The sequence below is a fragment of the Drosophila virilis genome, chromosome 5 (genome assembly GCF_030788295.1).
Source record: "Drosophila virilis strain 15010-1051.87 chromosome 5, Dvir_AGI_RSII-ME, whole genome shotgun sequence".
Taxonomy (NCBI): domain Eukaryota; kingdom Metazoa; phylum Arthropoda; class Insecta; order Diptera; family Drosophilidae; genus Drosophila; species Drosophila virilis.
Genome location: NC_091547.1, coordinates 10299568 through 10309553, shown reverse-complemented (window position 1 = coordinate 10309553; position 9986 = coordinate 10299568). Strand labels below are relative to the sequence as shown.

Genomic DNA, 9986 nt, shown 5'->3' with positions numbered 1-9986 from the left:
AAATGTCGGATGAAAGAGTTCAGCTAACAACCAAACAACATCTATTGTTTTAACAAAGCTTATCCAATTGTATGTGATAAAAGCAATAAAGTGTTATCCAAGAGTGGACTGTCGAAAAAAAAAATTGTATAGAACTTCATAATTTATCGGCTTGGCTCATTGTTCATGGTTTGAACTCTAGATCTATCACCTAAACATATCGCATATAAATCTGGCAACATTATTCTTGGTCAAAATTAACGTAAAAATATTACTCTCAAATATCCTATATAGGTCAAAATTTCCCAACTCTGTAACTCGATGAAAACTCATTGGAAATTCATGAGGTTTGACTCTTTGTTCATTGTTTGACCTCTAGATCAAACGAGCAACTAAATCTAGCAACATTATTCTTGGTCAAAATTAACGTAAAAATATTACTCTCAAATATCCTTTATGGACCCCCATAACCCATCATATTTTATGAAATCTCATCAGATTTTTTGAGTATGTTTTAAAAAGTTAAAAAAAATTAAATTAAAAAAAAAGGTGACCACATTTGAAACAGAGATGCCTGCGACTAGTGTTGAATTAAATTTCTGGCATTTGACAACACTTTCGGCACGGGGAAGTACCCCAAAGTGCTTTGATTAGAGAAATTATTATATTTGTTTGTTAAATTTATGGAAACTAGTTAAGTAATCAAAATTTCAATTAGCCTAATTTAGATATGAAATGCTTGACAATTATTGTAATATTGCTGCTGTGCGTGCTGGGTAATTAGAGCATATAGAAACTATATGCATATATTTTTGATCAGATTGTAATGCAAATTGTTGAGGCAGGCAGTCAGGCTGATTGCCAAATAACCAGGCACATGGTGGAAAATACAAATCGCATATTCACCTACCGGGATGAGGGTGGCGCTCTTCAGCTATTGCGCACAGAGCGAGTGCCCAGCGGCATGCTACTTTACATGTACTGCAGCGTAACGGATGTGCTGGAGACCCAATGCCAGGATAACGGACAGTTTACGTTGGCGCTGCCCATGAGCTGTGCCACGCCCATGCGATCAACTGTAGCAAAAAGCCGCGACGCTGCATGCCCCCAGACGCTGTACATAGTGGGCTATTCGCTGGAGGGCAAACAGCTGGAGCTATATCGCTCCTGCCATGATGGCCAGGAGGGTCGGGTGCTGTACGCAGAGAGCGATGTCTACTACAAGAGCTTCTGTAAGACTTCAGCTTAAAGCAATTTAAATCTGCAGCCTTAGCCAAGGTCTTTTCGCAGTCGCCAAGCGGCCGTGGGTGGAATTCGAAACGGATCAGATAGTCACACCTGCGGAGGCGGCTGCCTATATGAAGCGTAATACCCATGATGCATTCAATTGCATTTTTGGCGACAAACAACAATATTTGCCCAGTCCAAGCGATCTGGTCATCAATCGCGGTCATTTGGTGGCATCCGCCGATTTTCTGTTTTGCGATCAAATGGCCAGCACCTTTCGCTATCTGAACGTGGTGCCGCAGTTCAAGAGCATCAATGATGGCAACTGGGAGAAAATAGAGCGCTGGCTGCGCAGCCAGGTGCCCGCCACTACACCGTTCCGCATTAAGACCGGTGGCATCGATGTGCTCACGCTCCAGGATGTGCAGGGCGACGAGCGCAGCGCCTATCTGTCCGGCTCCAAGCTGCCGGTGCCCCTGTGGATCTATAAGACTGTGCGAGACATCAATGGCAACGGCATCTATGTGTTTCTCTCGTACAACAATAAATTCGAGCGTGACCGACCTGGAATCCTGCACAGTTGCCAGAGCGTCGCGTGTCCTCTTAGTCTGCCGAACAATCCCAGCGATGGTTTCATATTTTGCTGTAATCCTGACAACTTTCCATACTAAGACGAATGCACAAATTGTTCGTGGTTCTGGCAGTCAATTCACGAACAGCTTCTGCTAAAGGTGAGTCGAAATATTTAAAGCCAGTTAATATATTTCTTTTAATAATTGATTTTCCATTTTTGACCTTTCCATTTACACAACCTTATGGATTTATTTTATTTTATCAGCATTTTTTTTAAACATTTTCCAGCAAATATGCCTCAATTTAGCAAATAAATAAATTTTAGATATTTTAATACATCAAATTATTATTTAATTATATTTTTCTTTTTATTATCATTATTATTATTATTATTATTATTATTATCATTATTATTATTATCATTACTATTATTATTATCATTATTATTATTATTAGTATTTTTGTTATTGTTTTTTATTATTATCATTAGAAGTATTATGATTGTTTTTCTAATTATTTTTGTTAGTATTCTTTTCTACATCATTAACATATTTTTTATTGTGTTTTTATTTTTAAATTTCTGACTTATTGCAAATGTTTTTTTTTTTCATCTACCTTTTCCATATCACATCTTGATTTTTCTGATATTGCTCTTCGGATTCTTTCCTCAAATACGCAGACAAAATGTACACTTATGTAATAAAATTATAAATGATAATCGTTTTGTCCTTTTACCCATTTAAAATGCACTTTGAATAATTTAGTATATTTACTTAACGGTCCTCAGCTTATTAGACAACGGTCAGCGATTAGTGAAAGTCGCATGCACTGCACAAAATAGTCGACTAAGTTGTCCATATGTGTTTTTTCTTTTTAATTTTTTAAAATTCAACATACATTTTTGGGAATTCAAACAAACAAATTTAAATATGAATATTTTTAATATTTTATTTACTTTAAAAAAGTCAAAGGACTTTCAAAAATTGTCAATTACAATATCCGACTCTTTTTTTATTTGAATTTGGCACAACTTTAAATTTCTTATATTTCATAATTATATTTTATATTTGCCTACGGCTTGATTCTTTTGGTGCCCAAAGTTATGTTCAATGAATTCATTTAAATTTAATACCGATTAATGTACTTTAACGAGTTTTTAATTGTCTACGCAATGCCCTTAAAAGGCCTAGTCCATCTCAGGACCCACAATAGTTGCAGCCCAAGCGTTATAGGAAATGAATCTTAGTTTTGATAGGTCTGTGGAGGTGTTTTACACGGGTCAGAAGCGCATTCTGGACTGGTATTCGCTTTGGCCGCAGCAGGTGCGCTGGAAACGTGTGCTGCACGGTATCAATTTCTGGCTTGTTTTCGGCTTCCGGATGATGATCTTAAATTTCATGTTAGTGATGTACATTGGAATCAATATACGGCATATGAGCGAGGTAATGAAGGGTTTCTTTTTGCTGGCCACAAGCGTTAGCTATTCCATAAAGGTAAAATGTTAAAGATTTGTACAGCAGCTGCCAAATACTCTGTAATATTTTCAGCTATACTCCTTTAAGTGTAATAACGTGGCCCTGCTCCAGATACTTGCCAATCTACACGATCCACTATTCCGGCCGGGCAGCCCGGAGGAGCAGCGAATCTTTGTGGACGCCAGGGAATTAAGTCGTACTGTCCGTAATTTTTATGGAACTTTCTCGCTCTGTACTCTAAGTACAATGCTCTTTACACAATATATCATCGATAATAGCGAACTGCCACTGGTTAGCTATGATCCTTTCAATGGTGCACCCGGCTCCTTTTGGTACTGCATCCTGTACATTTATCAATGTGTTTCACTCTCGACCGGCTGCTTTATGAATATATCCGTCGATTCGCTCTGCTGTTCCATATGTATCTTTATTCGCTGTCAATTAGATATTTTGGCATTGCGACTGCAAAATATTGGACACAATTGCGATCTGGAGGGCACAAAGAAAGGCGCCGAAGTGGAGCGGCTACTGAAGAATTGCATTTGCTACCACATGAAGATTGTCCAATTGGCAGCTGATACAGAGGCTTTGGTCAACAAACCCATATCGGCGCAAATATTCTGCTCTGTGCTGGTCTTAACAGCCAACTTCTATGCCATGACGCAGGTGAGTTGATGGAATAAGCATTCGAAAATTGTCAGAAAAAGAAAGAAAATATTTGTAAAAATGTTGTAAGCAAGATTGCATATATTGTGTAATTGAAAAAAGTTGATGTTTTTAAATTAAAAGTTTGTTTTTCTAATATAAAAATTAGAGATTTAACAAATCAAAGTTCTTAGCTAAATATATTTACCAAAATTATAAAATTAATTCAAATGGAATTATCTTAAAAAAATTTAAATATATAAGGCTATTTAATATTTTTGTTAAAATTAAACTGATTTAATTTCTAAATATCTTTACAGCTATCCGATGAAAAGCTGTTTCTTATGAAAATGGTAAATTACCAAGTCTGTATGCTCATGCAGATCTTTATATTATGCTATTTTGCGGGGTAAGTAACCCACAATTTTATATAACAGCCGATATCTAAGTATATATACCTATTATATCAGCGAGATAACACAGCGCAGTCTGGGCCTGCCCCACGATCTGTACAGATCCAATTGGGTGGATTGGCAGCGGTCCAATCGGCGGCTGCTGTTGATGCTGATGCAACGTCTGGATATTCCCATACGTATGAGGACAATAAATGCCAGCCATGCCTTTGACCTGGAGCTGTTCGGTTCGGTGAGTTGTGACTGTATTTTGCGCACTGTAAAATATTCCATAATGAGCGGCTCATTAGGGCTAATTAGCCTGCGTGTCCTTGCGTAAGCTGGCCGTATATAAGGCCTGCTAAAATGTGCAGCTGGCCAAATAGTCATTGTTCGATATTGTCTCGACATGATGCAGCAAGCGGAGCACCAGAAAATCACGTCGGCTTTCTACAAGTATCAGGTCTGGTATTTCGATATGTTGGGCATGTGGCGTCTACATTTGTCTGCCACCTGGCAGCAGCACATATGGCATCAGTTGCGCTGCTGCCTCATGCTGGGCATTGTGTCCATTATGCTGCTCTTCTTTGCGATACGCGTGCTGGCCAACATAGATCAGCTAAGTGTCATACTGCAGGTATTCTTCATGTTTGCCACCGAACTCTCCTGCATGTCCAAGCTGCTCAGCATTAAGCTGCAAAATGAACAGCATGCCCGGCTCATCGATGAGATGCACTCCTCGTGCTTTCGGCCCAGATCTGGCAAGGAGTCGCTGATCTATAGACGCGGCGCTCAGCGTACCGTCAAGTGGCGCAATCTGTACGCATGGAGTTCCGTGCTGGCCGCCAGTCTAATACTGGTCACCCAATGGTTTGTGGATAACAACGCGCTGCCGCTGTCCATGTACGAGCCGTGCGATTTGGCCCGGCCCGGCTGCTACTATGGACTGTATTTGTATCAGGTGCTGTCGCTGATGCCCACCTGCTGGATAAATATTGCATTTGATTCCATATCCGGCTCGTTCTTATTCTTCCTCGAGACACAGCTGGCCATGCTGGCAGCTCGATTGGAGAGCCTGGGTGCGGTTGTTACCCCGCTGGATGATCAGCGCATTGCGCTGGAATTGCGCGATTGTTGCCTCCACTATGGGCGTATTGTGCGGCTTAAGGATCTGGTGGATGGCTTTATTAAGGTGCCCGGTTCGGTGCAGATGCTCTGCTCGGTCCTGGTGCTTGTTTCCAATTTCTATGCGATTTCCATACGCACTAAAGAAACGGCTTTTATGATCATGATGGCCTCGTATCAGTTTGTGATGCTCTTGCAAATCTTCATCATATGCTATGGAGCCGACGAGATGAGCCATCAGAGTGCATTACTATCCCACGCACTGTACAGCTCCGATTGGACCACTTGGAGCAAGAGTAATCGCAAAATGAGCCTGTTAATGATGCTGCGCTTTAATGCGCCGCTGCAGATGCACACCCTAAATCACTCACAGAGCTTTAATTCTACAACTTTTGCATCTGTATGAATAGTTTAGTGTGCTTATTAATTAATCATATCATACTAATAATCATTTTAAATTTACAGATTGTGAACTGCTCCTACAGCTACTTTGCTCTGCTCAAGCGTGTCAACAGTTAAATTTCGCGCCCAAAAAATTTACGTTACTGCACACTACGCACGCGTTGCCATCAACAGTTATCGATTAACGATTAGCCTAACCCACGTTCGATGCTCAGCACTGCTTTAGTTTTCAGGAAATGTTAGAGCGGTTTCGCAGAATCACAATAAATGCACTAGAAACAACACGTTTTCGCTCAATTTGGTAACGATAGTAACGATAGTATCGATAGTGGTTGCTTGCGCTTTACAACACTAAGCATGTCATATCGTTCAGCTGATGCACGTTCTTTAGTTTCGCGTCGTGCTATGTGTAAAAAGTTAAAATGTCGGAGAATTCGAATACAAACAACGAAAATGGGCCTAGCTGCCTGCATTGCAGTGCGTACAATTCAAAGCAACAATATCAGGAAATATTCGATGAAGTGGGCATCGAAATTGAGCTCGCCGACCTGCTGGCCAAATATTTCCAAATAGTTATCAAGCCAGACCCACAAAAGTCGCAGCTGCTGTGCCAGGAGTGCGTAAATACGCTGATACGTTTCTTTGACATAGACGAGCTGCAACGGGAGCAGGATGCCGCCAATGCAGCCAAAAAGAATGCCGTCAAGCAGCAGGAGCTTGTTATTGTCTCGCCTCTCGTGCCCGCAGTTGCCGCCAAAAAGGATGTAAAGCCCGCCAAAAAGCAGAGCACTCCGCCGCCGCCGCCGTCCAAGGCAGCGCCAACAGCGGCTAAAAGTACGCCAGTGACAGTCAAACGGTTGGCGTCATCTGTTAAATCAGAGAAACCTTCGTCGGCGGAGGCTACGGATGCTCCGCCACCAAAAGCCGCTGCCGCTGCCCCGACCATACGCATTACCCGGGCCAGAACTGTAACACCGAAACGTTTGCCGGTTAAAGTTAAGGAAGCGGTCAAAGCGGCTGCTAAAAGTCACAACAGCAGAGAAGCCGGGCCAGCGGATCAGGAGCAGATAAGCGCACTAATACGTGACATTCTTGACGATGAGGAGGCGCCAGGCGATGATAAATTTGCTGGGGCAGTAGCCACAGTGCGTCAGCTGGAGAAGCAATCCGGCACGAATAAGCGCCAGGTAAAAGTGGTGGTGCAGCAAGAGCACGTGGAGGAAGAGTGCCAGAATCTTAATGAACAGGAAAACAATGAAGAGCTAGAGTTTCTGCTCGAGCCTGATGGTGAGTAAACTTATGTAGATATATATCCGAGCACATATATGTATATAGAGACATACTGGCTGGCATTTCCCGGAGTTGCCCGGCCTAAGACATTTTACCCATTCATTTTCCATCATTCAATTAGTCGTGGTAAACCATTTTATATATATTTGTCAAATATCTCCACAGATGGCTCCTCCGACGTGGATGTGCGTCACTTCAAAGTGGAGCGTAAAGTCAAAAGCGTCACATCGCAGTCACAGAATGAGAGCCAAAGCGATGATGAATCCTTCAAAGTGGAGCCTTTCAATTTTGTTTTGATTAAGGAATGTGCGTAAGCTAAATCAATGTACATGGAATACACACTCACCCAATTCTCATACGCAGCGGATAACATTGGCGATCTGCACGAATATTTGTCCACCGTGGTCAAGACCAGCTTTGAGACTTTGCAATTCGATTGGGCCACGGTGTGCCGTCATTGCTCGCTAAAGTTTACCAAATATGAGACGTTGCTCAATCATATGCTGAAGCGACATCAGCTGTCGGAGGATCGCTACAGTTGCCCCATTGAGGGCTGTACGGCGGAGCTGCAGGGCCGCAAATACCTGGCCATGCATTTGGTGGTGCTGCATGCGCCCGTGGCGGAGTAAGCAATTGCATGAATTCTAATCAGAAGTCAATATTGATTGCCTTTCGTTGCAGAATACCCATCTATGGCAAGTGCCCCGAGTGCAACATGACCTTCTCGAACATATTGCAGTATAACAAACACTCCTGCGCGCATGTCATCAAGAAGCGTCGCGGAATACGCCTGTACTGCGAGATGTGCGGCTTGGAGTTTCCCTCCTGGAAGCGGTTAGTTTTTGATGTGGCTTTGCTAACGCTGCAGTCGTAGCTAATCTATTCCATGACCAATTTCAGCTTTAATTTCCACAATCAATTTCATTTGGAGCGCCACAGACCGCGCGTCTGTTTTGTGTGCGACTATGCGGACACCAACATAGATGAGCTATTCCATCATTTGCACTATGCACACGAGCCCGAGGGCACTCTCTTCTGTGATCTGTAAGTTTGATGGTTACCTGGTTTGCATTGCTTGTCTTACATATCCTTTTGCCCTTGCAGTTGTGATCGCAATTTCCGTGACGCTGCCGTCTTCATGGAGCACAATAAGTCGCATTCGAATGTCAGCAGCACCACCTACAGCTGTTCCGAGTGTAGCGCCAATTTCGAGACACGCGGCCGACTCAATGCTCACATGGTGGGTACTTCTTGTATTTAATCCCTTCTAGAGATCAGTCTCAGTTCTTAAAGTAGTTAAAGTAAAGTAGCAGTACTTATGCTTATTTTTGTTTCTGTTCCAGCGCTCCGTACATGGCAGCGTGATCAGCTGCGAGCTGTGCAGCCGCGAATTTGCCACAGAGGCCACTTACAACCTGCACATGAAGACGCATCTAATTATTGAGCGCGAGGTGCATGTGTGCAGCAATTGCGGGCTGCTTAGCGAAAATAACGACAAAATGATGGTAAGCTAAGGCTTATTGGGTATGGTAACAGTTGATGAAATGTTGTTGCTTTGCAGGCTCATGTGGGAAATGAGGATTCAGCTTGCCTTGGCATGGATGTCTATGCGGAACAGTTGCGCAATGCTTATATATGCGAATATTGCTCCGCGTACTTTAAGCACAAAAGTGATTTGAGCGCGCATCGCGATTCGGGCGTGCATAAGGATGGTTTCTTCTTTTGTCAGCCTTGTGGCAAGGAGTTCGCCGACATGAAACTCTATCGTCATCATTTGCGCAACTTCCAGCAACAGCGCACGGATGTGGCGCATCGCAGGCTGGAGATTGGCCTGTACTACATGTGTGATTATGAGGTAAGGATCAAATTCTTATTGCACATTTATTTAACAAGCCTAACTATTTGATTTTCTGCAGGACTGCACTGAGGCCTACATAAACTGGAATTCGCTGTACACACATAAGCGACGCACACACGACGCCATCTGCAAGCGGGAGCCTCAGGCCAAATATAACGAATGGATCTGTCAGTTCTGTCAGAAGGAGTGTCGCTCCAAAATGTCGCTATCGGTGCACGTGGCGCGCAGTCACAACAACAGTGTGTATTTGGAAATAGTATAACTAAGTTCCCTTTTAAATGACTTACTCTTTGTAGACAATGTGATTTGCCCGCTGTGCAAGGCCTCGTACAAGGATAAGGAGGCATTGGCCAAACATAACGCCTATTGGCATGAGCCCATCGAATGTCAGCTGTGCCTGAAAGTGGTCAAAAATCGTCGCAACTATGACACACACATGAATGTGGTGCACTCGAATAACAAACGCTACTTGTGCAGTGTCTGCCAAAAAGGTTTCTATCATAAAAGTGAAATGGAGGCGCATCAGCGGGTGAGTCATCTTTATAAACTATATTTTATATATCTAAAGAGACTCAATGTTAAAGAACACTTAAATATTTTTGGGAATCTGGCTCGAAATTATCTTGGGCAGAACCTTTAGCCGAGCGTGCTAAGCATAAATGATATCTATCTCTATAAATAGGCAGGGCGGCTTCTAATGTATTTCAAATGTCTTTTATATATTTCTAATATTTTGTTTAGATCGCTTAGCTTATCAATCATGTGTGGGTGGGACTATAAAATAGTTATATGTAGGATTTGGATGCTAAAATGTGGGCTTACTCTTGTCTCGAATATTTTATATCACTCGATATATTTAAATTATATGCATATTAATTGGTTATAATTTCCTGTTTAGTTGTCTAAAGCTCAGAATTAAAGGGAAAAGGATACGGTTTATTTTACTAATGTATATTGAATGCGTATATAAATAGGGTAATATATTTTTATTAATAAGCTAGGATATCATACGTTAGCTGA

The 9986-nt window shown here is 42.1% G+C and overlaps 3 protein-coding genes across 7 annotated transcripts in view; all 3 read left to right on the top strand.

Annotated features, from left to right (window-relative positions):
* The first annotated feature begins 133 nt into the window (after window positions 1–133).
* Window positions 134–1937, top strand: LOC6626105 (uncharacterized). Of its 2 annotated transcripts, none has more exons than XM_070209763.1 (3): window positions 134–744; window positions 825–1211; window positions 1270–1937. In XM_070209763.1, the coding sequence occupies exons 2-3, from the start codon at window positions 857–859 to the stop codon at window positions 1875–1877; spliced, it is 963 nt and encodes a 320-aa protein (XP_070065864.1). In that variant the 5' UTR covers window positions 134–744; window positions 825–856; the 3' UTR covers window positions 1878–1937. The 2 variants fall into 2 exon arrangements, with proteins under 2 accessions (XP_070065864.1, XP_032292549.1); XM_032436658.2 differs by having other exon boundaries at window positions 134–755.
* A 1343-nt stretch (window positions 1938–3280) lies between these two features.
* Or46a (Odorant receptor 46a) lies at window positions 3281–6056 on the top strand. Of its 3 annotated transcripts, XM_070209762.1 has the most exons (4): window positions 3281–3920; window positions 4220–4308; window positions 4370–4544; window positions 5882–6056. In XM_070209762.1, the coding sequence occupies exons 1-4, from the start codon at window positions 3501–3503 to the stop codon at window positions 5933–5935; spliced, it is 738 nt and encodes a 245-aa protein (XP_070065863.1). In that variant the 5' UTR covers window positions 3281–3500; the 3' UTR covers window positions 5936–6056. The 3 variants fall into 3 exon arrangements, with proteins under 3 accessions (XP_070065863.1, XP_032292558.2, XP_070065862.1); XM_032436667.2 differs by lacking the exon at window positions 5882–6056 and having other exon boundaries at window positions 4370–4717; XM_070209761.1 differs by lacking the exons at window positions 3281–3920; window positions 4220–4308; window positions 4370–4544 and adding an exon at window positions 4622–5816.
* A 124-nt stretch (window positions 6057–6180) lies between these two features.
* Window positions 6181–9986, top strand: part of LOC6626107 (zinc finger protein 224) — a 39752-nt gene continuing 35946 nt past the window's right edge. The window contains exons 1-10 of one of the 2 annotated variants that reach the window (XR_004304079.2): window positions 6181–7105; window positions 7274–7414; window positions 7472–7733; window positions 7790–7942; window positions 8009–8152; window positions 8213–8348; window positions 8452–8613; window positions 8670–8963; window positions 9025–9205; window positions 9263–9495. Coding sequence is in view for 1 of the 2 variants with exons in the window: in XM_002050475.4 (XP_002050511.1) it covers window positions 6241–7105; window positions 7274–7414; window positions 7472–7733; window positions 7790–7942; window positions 8009–8152; window positions 8213–8348; window positions 8452–8613; window positions 8670–8963; window positions 9025–9205; window positions 9263–9495 (2571 nt within the window). In the remaining variant the exon portion in view is untranslated. The remainder of the gene's footprint in view (window positions 7106–7273; window positions 7415–7471; window positions 7734–7789; window positions 7943–8008; window positions 8153–8212; window positions 8349–8451; window positions 8614–8669; window positions 8964–9024; window positions 9206–9262; window positions 9496–9986) is intronic. The other variant, XM_002050475.4, reaches the window with a different exon arrangement.

Bases quoted from the DNA above. Each gene is read 5' to 3' on its own strand.
- LOC6626105 (XM_032436658.2), top strand. From the start codon at position 710: ATGAAATGCTTGACAATTATTGTAATATTGCTGCTGTGCGTGCTGG. The intron at 756-824 runs GTAATTAGAGCA...TTGTTGAGGCAG, and splicing joins ATTGCTGCTGTGCGTGCTGG to GCAGTCAGGCTGATTGCCAA. The intron at 1,212-1,269 runs GTAAGACTTCAG...GTCTTTTCGCAG, and splicing joins TGTCTACTACAAGAGCTTCT to TCGCCAAGCGGCCGTGGGTG.
- Or46a (XM_070209761.1), top strand. From the start codon at position 4,701: ATGATGCAGCAAGCGGAGCACCAGAAAATCACGTCGGCTTTCTACAAG. The intron at 5,817-5,881 runs GTATGAATAGTT...TTAAATTTACAG, and splicing joins ATTCTACAACTTTTGCATCT to ATTGTGAACTGCTCCTACAG.